We start from the raw sequence: 15562 nt of genomic DNA on the forward strand, positions 1-15562 counted from the left end.
AGGGCGCGGCCATGCCTCTGGACCGCCCCGGGCCAAAACACGCCCCCCAGGCCCGCCCCCGAAACGCCGCGTCGATCGGCCCCGCCCCCGACAAAAAACCCCAGGACTTACGCGAGTCCCGGGGCTCTGCACGCGCCGGCAGGCCTATGGAAAATAGGCGCACAAGGCCCTGCTCACGTAAATCCAGGCGGAATTACGCGAGCAGGGCTTTTAAAATCCGCCCCATTATGCGGGCCCTGACAGAGATCCACCAGCGTGCGACCTCTCAATTGCCTTGCACAAAATGTCTTTCAAAATTTGAAGTTTTTAAATTTCAACAATGCCAGAGGTTCTTTCTTTAGGTTAACCTTTAATGGGATGCCAACATTTGTTTTTATTTAAATGCTGACTCTTTTTGAGCTAGACAATGATTAAAATAAATGAACATTTCCAAAGTGAGACTTTTTTACTTGTATTTGTCCTTGTCTGGTTCAAAAGCCACTGATCCAATTTTTTCAGAAATTTGTGGCTCAAGAGGGCCTGGCACTCTGACCTTTTCTGTCAAATTTTTGTTAATCAGAAAGACACAGAACAAATGAAAAAATCATGTTGTAATATAGAAGAGTCATGATAAACTATAATGATGATTGTGCTGCTTGGCTAGCATAATGACCAGTTACTAAAATTATAAACATTTAGGGCACATGCCTCTTTGTGGTATTAATTTCTAGGTCACGTTAAGCCCAGAATTTGATTAGATGCCTATTTTGTTTCTATAGATATTAATGCATCACTTATATAAAAATAAGAATTAATCCACTGAATATCTGTGAGATTTCACCTTTCTGGATAAACAAATATTTATTTTATTTATTTCTTTTTATATACTGACATTCGATCTGAAATATCACATCGGTTTACAGTGCAACAATGGTTCTAATAAGAAATTGCCTTCTTATTATTTCTTACAATATACCTTAGGAAAGAACAAGAAACAACATTAATGGCATTAAAGTATCATTAAGATTGGTTGTTACTATGTACATATTCATAGAGTATCAAGGGGAACTAGGGAGATTATACTTACCTGAGCTTTCTTTTCTTTTCTTATTAATATCCTCACTGTTGTGTCCACATTTTATTGGTCAAAAGAATGGGGGGTTGGGGATGCAAGTAACCTTCTTGGAAGACAATGATCTTGTCAGTCGAGGTATGTGCATACTTTACCTTTTGACAACTGCTGGAAATAGTGCATTAAAAAAAATTGATGCTTTTTGTAATTAAAAATGTCTTTCAAAAGTGGTTAATTCAGAATGGTAACAAGGCCTTTTTCAATTTTTACAGTCATCGGCAAGCTCTGCTGAAACTCCAAAGTCATTCTCAACAGCAATAAACAGATTTTTTGGTAAAACAGGTATATGCATTTTTTCCATAAGAATGCTTATGAAATCTATGGAGTAAATTTTCAAAGGGGTTACACTGTAACAGTTGCCTGCATTCATGCGTATGCTATTTTATACATGCGATATAAAAAAAACTCTCTAGGTAGAAATAATAATCACCACAAAACAATCTACCATATAACAAGATCTCTTTGTTAGGTCTTATTTATAAATCAGAAGACCTTCATACAATTTTTTTCCCAAAAATAATTTTGTGGAATTGCTCTACTCACATGAAATGCTTAAGATCATAGGTCTCTTCGTTTCCAGTTCTTCTCAATGTTTATATTAACAATTTTCAAATACACATAAAGGATTATAAACACTTCACATGAGTGGGTCAATTCTACAAAATCAGGAAAATTTTATAGGCCCGACATGTGCCAAGGCCGGGAGATACGCGAACAAGTTGGGCCAGTGAGTGCCAAGCAGATTTTATAAGCCATCCATGTACAACATATTTCCAACTACACTCACAAGTCAAAAGTTTAGAGAAGGAGATGGGGCATGTTATAAAATGGACGCGTTTCTGGATGCAAGTCGGAAAATGTGCATACATGTGGCACTCGCACACTAGTATCAAAGTTACCTTCAATGATTTTTGTAACAAAAATAGTGTAAAGTAAATGTAACATATTATTGTTGCAATTTTATAAAGCCATTTACTCGCATAAAGTGTATTACACGTGTAAATCCTATGGACAATTCAATGGCATATATTGTAGCAATTTTCAAAAGCCTATTTGTACAGGTAAAATTAATTTACATGAGTAAAAACCATTTAGCGTAAATGCTTGTTATAATCAGGCCCAAAATGAAAGAAAATATTTAGTAAATAGGCTCCTTAACATTATTTCAAGATTCCCCTTTGCTAATTGTTAATATATTTATTTATTTCAGCATTTATACATTTCCTAAACTGGGGCACTGCATAACAAATAACATTGAAGGAAAATGAGAACTTTCCCAAAGAGCTTACCATTTAAATGGTTACCTGTGGCAGCTGGTCCCTTGATCAAAGTCAGAAAGAGTGTCAGTGAAAGAAACAAGATTTCTTGTTCCTAGCCCATTACTCTAACTACTAGGTTTCCTACTCTCCTTATCTGTTAGCTGATAATTATAAAATGCTATAAAGTAGATTTTAAAAGGGCCATAAATGCATATATCTCACCACGCACAAAAATACGCGCAGGAGTCTGTGAACATCAGGAGGCGAGAGAGAGACAAAGATAGAGACAGAGTGAGAGAGAGCAGTTTCTGCTAGCTGCAGTGTACAAATCAACTCCTTTTCATCACTTATAAGGTCAAAAGTTCTTTAATGAGGTCAATTTTACAGTGGATACCTCTATATGTGTAATACCACCCCCTAACCCCAACCCACCTCCAAAAATTCACCCCGAATCAAAGTGCCCCCTTACAATGGTCCATATATAGAGTATCAGACTGAACCTTATAAAGAGTCTCTCTCTCTCTCTCTCCTGTTTTTGCACGTGCAAGGCTTTTAAAATCTGCCTTTAAGAGAATAGACTTGCTTGTAAGATATTAAACTAACATACTACAGTTTTGTATTGTAAAGCCCACAATCTCTGTGATGCTGACAAAATCAACAATTTACTATAGGTTGCTTATATATATAATATTCTTATTGCCTACTGATTCTCATCTTCTTTCTATAGGAAAGTACAATATTTCTTCTGCTGAAGCAACCTCAACCTCATTGAGTGGAACATTATCAGATTCATACTCTTTGCTTGAATAATGAAGAAAATGAAAATTTGAACCAGAACAAGATCAGAAGATACCATGATGGACAATTCTAGTAGTCTTTCATTATGTCTGCAAGACATACCTTGTGATAGTGAAGTCACTGTACAACTTAGGCCATCAATTTTAGGGAACAAAATATAATTTGGTCCATCTTTTCCCTCTATCATCTTTAGCTGGGATTTTTTGTGAAATTGAATGTTTTGAGGTAAAAGGTCATATACTGACCTGAAACTGCTGAAATGTCTTTAGGTTGATGGCTGGATAAAGAAAGGCTTATATGAATCATGTGATTTTATATTAAATCTGAGCCCAAACTGAGAAAAAAAAACTATTTCAAGATTAGTTGAGTAGAAATGCAAAAAAGCTTTTTTTTCCCGTGGATCCATTGCTGCTTCCCCACTACATTATTTTTCTCCTGGAGGACAGGAGGGAGGGGGGCTTAAATACCAGAAGCCCACATTCAAAGCCTCATGAGTTGCAAGGGGACCCAGATAAATGTATCCAGGTAACTTTATCCAAGTATATTTGACTGTATTTTTATCTGGGTAGGTGCTGCCAACTATCCAGGTAAAGTTATCTGGGTAAATTTGCCACTCACTGGGATTTTGAATGCAGTCTCTCTTCTGGTATTGTATGGGAAGGAAGGCAGGGTCATATTTGTTCTGTACAGGGATTCTTCCCTGGGACCAAGAGCCCTAGGGCATGGGTTCTCAGATGGGGGAGAATATACCTCAAGGATATAGGGGTGAATCAGTGAGTGCTGTCTCTGATGGGTGTTCCAAAATTAAACTTTACAGTTGCAGAATTTCCACTATAATTAACTGGCAACATACACAATTATTACTTGCTATATCCATGTCCTGACATGAATTTCCAGACTTCTTTATCTATGCAAGTGTCCCTCAGTATTTTGAGTCCCAGGAAAATTTTACCCTCCAGGTCCATGGAAAAGTAAAAATCCCAGGTGGGTGGGGTCTCCTAAATGTGGGTGGAATTCCCTTCCCAAAAATACCTGAAGTACAATTGTTCTCCAGAAAATCAAATTCTCTCCTCTTCCTTTCCTGGGGAGAAGACTCTGGTAGAAGCCTCAGAAGATATCTTCTTATTGAAAATTCACCTATCCACATGTTTTGCAACCTTTGGATGAAGAGTCCCTCGTACAGCAGCAGGGAAAAAACGTTTTCTCTTCCTTGCTCATGGCCAGGAAGGGTGGTAGAAAAACAAAACAGAAATTCTCCACAGAAATAGCTTAAGCAGACTCTCTTCAAAAACACAGAGTCATCAGTTGCCACACACACACACTGGATGCGAGATGAACAGTACATCTTCTCTCTTCCTGTCCTGGATGGCCAGGAGGATAAGACCTATCCTACGAGGGACAGGGAAACAGAAAAAAAAATATATAAATAATAGAGATGTGAATCGTGTGCCAGATCGTCTTAACGATCAGATTCAGCTGCGGGGGGGCTCGAATCTGATCGTTAAGATATGTGAATTGGAATCATTTCAGATTCCAATTCACATTTTTTTAGGAGGCCCACACCGCACAAAAAAACAAAACACATCCGACCCTTTAAATCGACCTCCCGACCTGACCCATCGCTAATTATTTTTTTACGGAGGCCCGCGCCGCAAAAAAAAAAAAAAGCAACACATCCAACCCTTTAAATCGACCCCCCCCCCCCCTCCCGACCCGACCCATCGCTATTTTTTTTTTTACAGAGGCCCGCGCCGCAAAAAAACCAAAAAAACCCATCCGACCCTTTAAATCGACCCCCCCCTCCCGACCCCCCCAAAACCTTTTAAAGTTACCTGGTGGTCCAGGGGGGCCTCGGGAGACCTCGGGGAGAGATCCAGGGGGGCCTCGGGGAGAGGAGAGATCCAGGGGGGCCTCGGGGAAAGATTTCCCAGGCATCACCTGTTCTAAAAAAAAAAAAAAATGGCGCCGATGCCCCTTTGCCCTTACCATGTGACAGGGTATCCGTGCCAATGGCCGGCCCCTGTCACATGGTAGGAGCACTGGATGGCCGGCGCCATCTTTAAAGATGGCGTCGGCCATCTTTACTCATCAGCCCATAGTATAATATGGGCTGATGAGTAAAGATGGCCGGCGCCATCTTTAAACATGGCGCCGGCCATCAGCCCATAGTATAATATGGGCTGATGAGTAAAGATGGTGCCGGCCATCCAGTGCTCCTACCATGTGACAGGGGCCGGCCAATGGCACGGATACCCTGTCACATGGTAAGGGCAAAGGGGCATCGGCGCCATTTTTTTTTTTTTTTAGAACAGCTGATGCCTGGGAAATCTTTCCCCGAGGCCCCCCTGGATCTCTCCTCTCCCCGAGGCCCCCCTGGCTCTCTCCCCGAGGACCCCCGAGGACCCCCTGGACCACCAGGTAACTTTAAAAGGTTTTGTGGGGGTCGGGAGGGGGGGTCGATTTAAAGGGTCGGATGGGTTTTTTTGCGGCGCGGGCCTCCGTAAAAAAATAATTAGCGATGGGCCGGGTCGGGTCGGGAGGAGGGGGTCGATTTAAAGGGTCAGATGGGGGTTGTTTTTTTTTTTTTTTGCGGCGCGGGCCTCCGTAAAAAAAAAATAGCGATGGGTCGGGTCGATTTAAAGGGTCAGGGTGGGTTTAGGGGCTTTTTTGGTGTGCCCTATTTAACGATACAATACAAATGCCCCTGACGATAAATCGTGGGCATTTGTATTGTATCGTGCACTCTAACGATTTTGGACGATTTTAAAATTATCTGACGATAATTTTAATCGTTCAAAAACAATTCACATCCCTAATAAATAAAGCTCATTCTTTTTTACTGTTAACTAAAACTGCCACAATGCTTCTTCTTCTAAGTCCAACAAAAAATGCCACAGTGATTTCTTGCTCTGCTTGCCTTTTAGTAAGACAGGAGCTCACCACTCCAGCAGCTACAGAGGGGATGCTATTCTCCACTCCAAATTCCTTTACCTCGTGTCCTATACTAGGGCCATCTAGTGGCAATCCCATGTGGTTTATACATGAATACGGATGTCATAATGTTTAGGAGAAATGGAAGGAATTAAAGTGAGTAGTTAAAAAAAAAACCCCAAAAAACGAAAAAGTAAACTTGATTAGTTAAAGATTTAAAAATGTCTTTAATCATTTTTAAAATGTCTTTAATCATTTTTAAATCTTTAACTATAGTTAAAGATTTAAAAATGTCCAACTCTCTATACCTGGGAACTTTTGATTTTGAGATTGTCGTGGATTACTGGGGAGTGGAGGGAAGTGAGGGGAATGCACAAAGTTTCTTCTCTCATATACATATGTTTATTCTCTCATACACACACTCCCTCTCTCTCAATGGATGCACTGACACATAGGCTTGCTCTATCACAGTTGGTCACCTTAGCCCTCACAGGCTCCCTCTGTCCTCTCAAACACATACCCTTACACAGGCTCCCTCTCTCTTACACACACACATGCACCCTCAGATAGGCTCCATCTCTTTCTGGTGAACACTCACTCACACAGGCTCCTTCTCTCTTTTGCACTCTCACACATCCCTGCACATAGGCTCTCTCTTTCACTCATACACACCCCTTAACATAGGTTTCTTTTTACATACAAACACACACCCTCACAAAATCCCTCACTCAGGCACAAAGGCTCTAAATCACACTCCTGTCACTGTGCCTGTCATTTGGCGCACTCACATATATATTCACAGGCCGCTTACTGCTGCTTACTACTGGCGAGGTCATGATATAAAATTGTATGTCCATGTGTGAGTATGTCTAAAAATCTATCCCTTAAAGCTGGTAAAATCTAGGGACAATTCAATGGCATATATTATAGCAATTTTCAAAAGCCACTTATATGGGTAAAATGCATTTAGACATGTAAAACCCAGTTTTAAGTGTGTAAATGTTTTTAAAAATCAGGACTATAGTTTTTAATATAAAGTATTTTAATTTAAATTTAATTAGTTTGCTGTTTTTAAATATTTTATTGGTAGTTGGGATATTGTAATAAAGTTTTGAAGTTTAAATGAGCTTTTAAATAGAGGTTCTGTTCATCAGATGTTTTGAATTATTTACTCTATTTAATTAATATGGTTTTACTATTACAATTGGTGTTTTTTTTATTTCTTGATTTACTAGTCATTTTATGAGAAATTGTGATGTTTCTGTTTTTCCATTATTGCACACACTGCATGTAGAGTTGTGTTTCTAGTTCACTTCTTGTTATATGTTTTTATGTATACTATGGTCTCTTTATTCTGTTTTTGGCAAGTCTCTGACTCTGCATGTGTGACTGAGGTGAGGTAGCTAGTATGCTAGCATGTAGCTTCTGTGTAGGAATCTATTGCAGCTTGGTTTGTTCTTTTTCCATAATAGGAAGGAAGTATAAAGGTGTTTTAGGGTCAGGTGTAATATTTGCAGTGTTGCCTTTTTATAAGTAAGGTTATTATTGTTTGAGTGCTAGCAGTTCATCCTGTTTTTGTCTGGGAAGTTTACCAATTTGTAATAGCAATTTAATTTATTCATGGCTTTCTGAGGGCCAAGCCCACAAACAATGCATGTTACAATAGGCCTGATACCGTGAGATCAAGGAGGATGATCTGAAATGTATGCAAATTAATGCAAATGAGGTGGAACAAACACGCCTCCTTGTGATACTTCTCTCCTCCCCCCCTCCCCCCAGAGTACTCAAGTGTCCAGTCGTGGTCTGTGGAAAGGTTGGCAACCCTATCTGGCACCAGTGACCTACAGGGGCTAAAGGGAAGGAGGCAGCATCAGGGGCCTGGGCTGAAGAGAAGGGGGGGGGTGGCATCAGCAACATGCATAGGCCAAGAAAGCAGGACGTAGCATTATTGGACCACGTGGACCAAAGACGAAGGATTGGGGATTGTCAAGAGAAGGAGAGGTGTTGATCTCCTAAAAGCTTGGCCCTGGAAGGAGATGGGAGTTTTGTTGCTTTCATGGCCAAGGTGGGGGGGGGGGGGGGAGGTTGGAGTGGAGAGAAATTCAGCACAATAACCTCCCGGCTACCTCATTCCCCAAAACCCAGTAGCTTTGTTTTGCTTTTAAGAACATCATCTCTCTGGAACAGCTATGTAGGGAAATACCAGACCTGGGTAATGCTATGAGGAAATATATTTCAAAAATAGATTCACTGGTATCTGTTTGGGTGGGATTGCAGAGAGGCTTGAAGCTTAACAGCTGAACAGACTTGAAAGGCTGCCACAGAGGCAGAAACAGAAACAGGCGCTTCTGCAAAGCTGCAAAAGAATTCAGCAATTTTCAAAGGAGCAAATATAAAAATTTCAGAATTTGAGAAGTCCATTCGCAGATGCAGATAAGGTACTGTAACATAGTTTTAAATTTAGACTGTCTGTATATTAAAAAAAAACCAAAACTTTACAAAATTTGAGATACATGATAGTAAAATGATGAGTATATTAGACAGGTGATAGGTGTTTAAAGTTGTGTATCGGCAGTTCTAATAAGAGAATGCCTTCTAAATTTACAAAAATTCCAGTTATCTGCAGGATCTATGCATCTACTAGCACTACAATACATTGTTGCATTATAACATATATAAGAGTGCAATGCATTAATTTGGAGTTACCCAGCTTTTCTTATGTATAATAGAGTCTGATGGTAACGTCACACAGGGAATTCACAGATGTCCTGTCAGATGGTGACTTCATAAACGGGACCCAAAACAAACTCTGCTCTTCTTAGAATGCCAAAGTGGTAGTGACGGATAATAGCATCACACAAGAGGAATTCACAGCAAGCTCAAAAATAAACCCAGTTTAAATTATTATTTCATTTCTTTGCACCAAATGGAAAACAATTCATCACAAGGATCAGGGCTATAAAAGTACTTATGCAGACATAATTGAAAATCAGAGATCAAAGACTTCTATTTCTAAAAAGAGAGCAAAATGAACTATTCAAAGCAATGGGCTGAATGGTGCACTTATCGTGGTTATTTGCTCAAATACTTTTTCCAGGGACAGTGACTTTCAAACGAGCGGGCACGCACCCCTTTATCCAAGTGTATGGGCTCGCAGACACGTACGCTGAGATCTTATATCTAGGCCTAGCACGTGCATGTATTCTTCTAATTTTAAGCATTTACATGAATAGCTGGGAATTATCAACATTTCCAAGCACAAGTGAGGAAATTTTATAATATGCGTGTGTCAAGGAAATGACCAGTTTAACCAGTTAATTCACCAGTTTGCCCAAGTCTAAATCTAGGCCGTCAAGACCCCCCAATTCTTTAACCTGCAGCCCCCCATTTTGTCAGACCCCTCAAGCAGTTCATTTATGACTATAAATAGTTTTACTCAGGCTTACACTTGATCAATAGCAGAAGAAAATGTACGCTGAAACCGGATGCACGCCGCATTCGCTTTGCTGCATGCACACATATATCAGGGCCCCGCCCTGGAACGCCCTTGATCTGCCCCATTCCGCCCCTTTTTTACTCAAGGTGAGACATTCGCGCATTGGTACTTGTGCGCATATAGGGCAGGTTTTATAAAATTGGCTGGCCATGAATTAGCGATACATGCAAGTGCATCTCCCACGTTTTGTGTGTGTATCACTTTTAAAATTCACCTTGAATGATTTGATTAATGTATACATCCAGATGAGTTTAGAAATTTCACACTTGTCAAAACTAATAAATGAGCAAATGGCACCTCAAGCAATTGCTTGTACATTTGTTTTGCTTCCTGTTGACAATAAGAGTAAAAGTTTAAAACAGCTATGTGTTCCCCTATATATGCATGTATATGGGTGTGTGGAAATCTATTTCTGTATTTTATAACCTGGCCGTATATGATATGCACAGGTTATAAAATACATACAAATATACCCAGGAACCTTTGTGTGTATATAAAAAAAGACATGCAAATACAGACAACATCGAACAAGGCAATGATCTATGCAGTCTGGTAAACAAGCATCGGGTTAATTAGTTTGATGCGGCGGTTACTACTCTTAACCATTAAGCCTTATGCTCACCTTTGATCAACATTACTCTCTGCATCAATGGCAGGGGATGGCAGGAAACTTGAATCAAACAGTTACCAACAAGGGCCCTGAAATTGGTGGTTGGTGAAACAGATATGTGTGGGAAAATAAGTGTGGGAGCTTGCTGGGCAGACTGGATGGGCCGATTGGTCTTTTTCTGCCGTCATTTCTATGTTTCTCTATGGCACTTATTTATTTATTTTAAATTGCTTATATACCGCACCCTCCATGGTTCGGGGCGGTTTGCAATAGAATATAGATAAAGAATATAATAAATATTTAAATACAATTTAAGATGTAAAATGAAATTAAAAAATGAAAATTAAATAAAAATTAGAGGTACATAAGGTAAATAAAATACCACCGCTCAACCTCATGAACCAAAATTCGATCATATCTCCAATCAACCATGCCCGCAACCTCGGAGTAATAATTGACAGAGAACTTTCATTCAAAAACCATATATCAACAAAAATCAAAGACGGTTATCATAAACTACTTACACTCCATCATCTAAAACCTTTTCTCTCCAACAATGACTTCAGATCAGTCATCCAATTACTAATTTTCTCCAACATAGACTACAGCAACGCTCTTCTTCTCAACTTACCTCTAAACACCATTCGCCCACTCCAGATCCTGCAGAACGCAGCTGCAAGAATCATCACAGGACCAAAAAAGCATGACTTCATTGGCTACCAATACGATACAGGATTGAATACAATATATATATGAAGAACAACAAAATTGGCTAAGCCCCTACATACAACTACGTACCCCAAGCAGAAACCTTAGATCAGCAAATAAGGGACTCCTAAAAACACTCCTAAAAACACCACCAATGCACACAAATCAATTCACCTCAACCCAAAAAGAGCAATCTCCCTTGGTAGCCCAAAACTTTGGAACTCCCTACCGACTAAGCTCAGAACTCAAGAAAACCTAAAAACCTTCGAAAAGGAATTAAAAACGTGGTTGTTCAACAAAGCATACCAACTCACCCAATGAACAATACAACATCATCGCCCTCTAATCCAACCTCATGAATAAATAAATGAAATTCATCACATCTAGGTTTTCATAAATAAGAAATGAAACAAAAAACTGAACTAAATCCTTACACGTTATCCCCTATGCTTAATAACAGTTTGTACTTTGTATCCCTTGTTTAACCCCCCCTTATCCCTGTAACCTTATTTTTATAAACCGTTATGATGGCGTTATTTTGACGTTTCCGAATGACGGTATATAAAACTCGTTAAATAATAAATAAATAAATAATAAATAAGTAAAGTAAACACTGCTAAAGATAGATAAGTTTGCAGCTACTTAGATGGATAAATTTTAAAAATGTTGCTTATCCGGCTAAGTCAGATAGCCAGATAAGTCTGAAAAGGCAGAAAGCTTTATTTGAGACTAATCTGTCTATCCGATTTAGCCAGATAAGTAGTGCTTTTCAGACTTATCCGGATAACTTATCTGCATAAGTGGCACGCACTACTATACTTGAGTACTTTTACTTCTAACTTTAAAAATATACATGTGGAGATTTTACCAGCATAATTTACCTCATTTATCTTCCGTAAATCGGATTTTACACATGCAAGTCAGGAGATTTTCTAATATGCACACAGCAAAGAAATTACCAATGTTACCAATTAGTCCTCATTCATATGGGATCTGAAGCCCTAGCCATGCCAGCTAAACAAGCACAATTATCTTGCTTTAGCCATAGGCCTTAATATCCTGCTGAATAATATTGATCCTTGCTTTTTATTGTTTTCTTCTGGGCTAGAGTTGCCACCTGCTCCCATGTCATAAGGAACAGGCTAATCTGGTCTTGGTTTTACCCTATTGCATGCAGGGACTTGTAGTTCTGATTGTCTTGTGGACTGTTACATTCAATGGTCTGTGTGATGCCCTCATGAACTGCCACTCTTACCTTCCGCTGAGCCGGCCATGCTGCCTCCAAAATGCAGCGAAACGCTACCAGCACACCTTGCAACAGGATGCTGCTGGTCTCAATGCATGCCGACATCTCATTATAAAGGGACCGCAGTGGGAGAGTCCCCGTGGCTGCTAATGATGACATCCTCAGCACTGCCCTATAAAAGGGCAACTCCCCAAATGCAATCTGTCTCAGCAACAGGTCCAACTACTGTATATTAGTGAATGTTGCGTCCCAGCGTTCCTGCCTGTTTCCCTCTTTGTTCCAGCATGTTTCCAGTCCAGTCTTCGTTGCCCGCTTTTCCTGCCATTGCCTGCCTGCCTCAGCATATCCATCACTCTTCCTCTTTCTTGGACAGATACCTGTTTTGACCTCTATCTGGATTCATATCTAACCTCTGCCTGGATCTTGGATACTCCTGAATGCTATCTGCCTCGGACCTCTGCCTGGACCTTGGATATGCCTGATCGCCACCTGCCTATGACCCTAGCCTGGCCTCGGACCATCTCTCTTGTCATCAGCAGAGATCCGTGCCTAAGTCCTGCCTGGCCCCGGCACCCAAAGGCTCAACCCAAGGAGAATGTGGACTGGTGTAGGTAAAGGTCCTGACCAGTCTCTGTTTCGCCTGGGTCCCCCTGCTGATGGTGAGAACCTGCAGAGCTCCTCCCTGCAATTGGAATCAATCTCGCCTCAGCCCAAGGGTCCACAGTCACAACAGATTTACCTATGAAATTCAGAACTACGAGTCCCTGCATGCCGGGCGGTAAAAGCAGGACTTGATGAACCTGTTCCTAATGACATGGAGCCTGGTAGAATCCTACTCTGGGCCCCCTCCCTCCCCTAAATTTCCAATACTTTCCTGCTGGCATAACTTTCATTTCTTCTTTCCACATGTCAAATCACATCAAGCTTCTTTCCCTCATTACCTCCAGAGAAAGGCAGCTTCGTGTGGGCTTTGCAATAGAAGGCATACGACATGAGACTTGAGGATCTAAACTTGTACACCCTAGAAGAGGAGAGAGACGGGGGGGGGGGGGGGCGGGGCATATAATACAGACTTCCTAAAAAGCATTAGTAATGCACAAGAGGCAAACATTTTGCAATGGAAAGTAAGTTCTGGAACTAGGGGGCATGATACCAAACTCCAAGGGGCAGACTCGGGACCAATGTCAGAAACGATCTTTTCCATGGAAAGGGAGTTCCAGCCTGGAAGGCTCTCTCAGAGGGGAGATAGTGAAGAAAAGAACAGCCCAGAAATTCATGAAGGCATGGGATAAACATAAAGGATCACCAGGATGGTAAGGACGCACTGGAGTAACATGCATGGAAAAGCAGTTGCAAAATTAAACAGAAGGCAAGGGGGTAACCAGCATACAACAGCAGTTACAACCCTGAAAAATCTTGCTGGGCAGACTGAGTGGGCCATTTGTATTTTTTTCTGCAGTTATTTTTCTCTGTAATTTATTTATTTATTTATTTTAACATTTTTTTATATACCGACCTTCATAGTAATAACCATATCGGATCGGTTTACATAGAACAAGGGTATAACTGAAGCAATAACTAAAATAGTAATTAACAAGAGAGGAGAATAAGGCAATAATCTCAGTCACTTTTGGCCTTTTCCTAAATGTTTCGTTGCTGACCTTGTCACTTAGTGTCACGATATACATCCAACGTTGCTTCCTAGTTCCTATATCTGTCACACCTATTTCTTGATTTGCTTTTTCTCATGTGCCAGTGCTTTGCTTATTACTGTCTTATATATCTTTCCTTTTAACCAAGACAAAATTTCCTTATCAGAAGTAATGCCACTCATGCTGACATGAGTCCTAGATTAAGAAATTAAGAACATAAATTTTTCCATACTGGGTCAGACCAAAGGTTTATCAAGCCCACTATCCTGTTTCCAGCAATGGCCCATCCAGGTCCTGATAGGATCCCAAAAGATAAAACAGATTCTGTGCTGCTGCTTATCCCAGGGTTAAGCAGTGGATTTCCCCAAGTCCACCTTAATTATGGTCTATGGGCTTTTCTTCCAGGAATTTGTCCAAACTTTTTTTAAATGCAGCTACACTAACATCTTTCACCACAAATTCCAGAGCTTAATTTTGCATTGAGTATAAAAAATATTTTCTCCTACTTGTAACCCTACCTATGGTCACTGAATGCTTCTAGAAGGTTTGTAGAGGATTCCTGCTCTCCAGCTTTAAAGAGTTCAGTGAGTGGTCAGGGAGTTCTGCTGCTGCAGAGCTCTTGCAAGTCTTCTCTCTATTGGGGAGGGGTGCAAGGGGGATGTAGAGAACTGGTGCTGGAAATGATGATGTGATAAAGGCAGGGCCGGTGCAAGGGGATTAGGCGCTCTGGGTCCCATCTGCTATGCGTCGCCCCACCCCTGGTCGCAGCACTGACTCCAAATTTTGGGGCAGGACCACATGCCGCTGCTCCCCCACCCCCGTGCACTGCCCCCCAAAGTTTTTTTTTTATTTTTTTATTTTTTATTGAATATAACATTTAAAACAAATGATATAGTCAGGAATTCCAAAAGAAAAAGAATACAACAATTTCCATATACATTTTTAACTCATATATAAGGTTATCTAGCCCACGTCAAGGAGGAGTGTAGTACAAATCAGATAGGCTGAAACATTTTTAATTTACAACCTTTCCCCATACATCATTAATTTATCGAAGCCTTATCCCTTACAAAACGCTCTAAGTGCATTGGATCAATGAATATAAACTTATTATTCTGGTACATTACCTGGCACTTACAGGGGAATTTTAAATAAAAACTAGCCCCAATATCTAAAACGGACTGTTTAAGAGACAAGAACTTTTTCCGTCGTGCTTGTGTAGCACGAGAGACATCAGGAAAGACTTGAACCCCAAATTTAAATAAAATAACCCCTCCATCCTCCCGACCCGCCTAAGACTCCTGTCCATTGCCCCTTCCATGTGACATGGGCAATCCAAAGGCACAGGTAGCCCCTGTCACATGGTAGGGGCTAAAGGCCACCGGCGCCATTTTAGTTAGTGGCAACTGATGGCCCGGGAGTAGCAGATCACTCCCGGGCCCCCCACTGGACCACTAGGGATTTTTGTGAGTCTTGGGGGGTTTTGGGAAGGTGGCATGATGGGGGGGGGGGGGGGGAGAAGGCAAGATGAAGTGGGAGCTGGGCAGAATTTTGAAGGGGCACTTTTTGCCACTTTGAAATTCTGCCACCTGAAGCGGCAACCTCTCCTTGCCTCATTGGCTCGCAAGTGGCAGCGGTGCCCCCTAATGGTTGGCGCCCTAGGCCTGGGCCTAGCTCGCCTAGTGCTTTCACTGGCCCTGGATAAAGGAGATAAGAAATAACGAGAGGAGGTAATTTCCCACCACTGGGAA

At 41.0% G+C, this 15562-nt stretch overlaps 2 protein-coding genes across 2 annotated transcripts in view; both read left to right on the forward strand.

The window, feature by feature from the left end:
* The window catches only part of LOC115088627 (adhesion G protein-coupled receptor F5-like), a 192747-nt gene extending 188097 nt beyond the window's left edge, over positions 1–4650 (forward strand). Inside the window, exons 19-20 of the mRNA XM_029596887.1 lie at positions 1324–1393; positions 3098–4650. Of these exons, the coding sequence (XP_029452747.1) occupies positions 1324–1393; positions 3098–3180 (153 nt within the window). The 3' untranslated portion in view covers positions 3181–4650. The remainder of the gene's footprint in view (positions 1–1323; positions 1394–3097) is intronic.
* Positions 4651–5877: 1227 nt separating this feature from the next.
* LOC115088100 (adhesion G protein-coupled receptor F5-like) overlaps positions 5878–15562 on the forward strand; it is a 151622-nt gene continuing 141937 nt past the window's right edge. The window contains exon 1 of the mRNA XM_029596055.1: positions 5878–8537. The gene's annotated coding sequence lies outside the window, so the exon portion shown is untranslated. The remainder of the gene's footprint in view (positions 8538–15562) is intronic.

The sequence above is a fragment of the Rhinatrema bivittatum genome, chromosome 3 (genome assembly GCF_901001135.1).
Source record: "Rhinatrema bivittatum chromosome 3, aRhiBiv1.1, whole genome shotgun sequence".
Taxonomy (NCBI): domain Eukaryota; kingdom Metazoa; phylum Chordata; class Amphibia; order Gymnophiona; family Rhinatrematidae; genus Rhinatrema; species Rhinatrema bivittatum.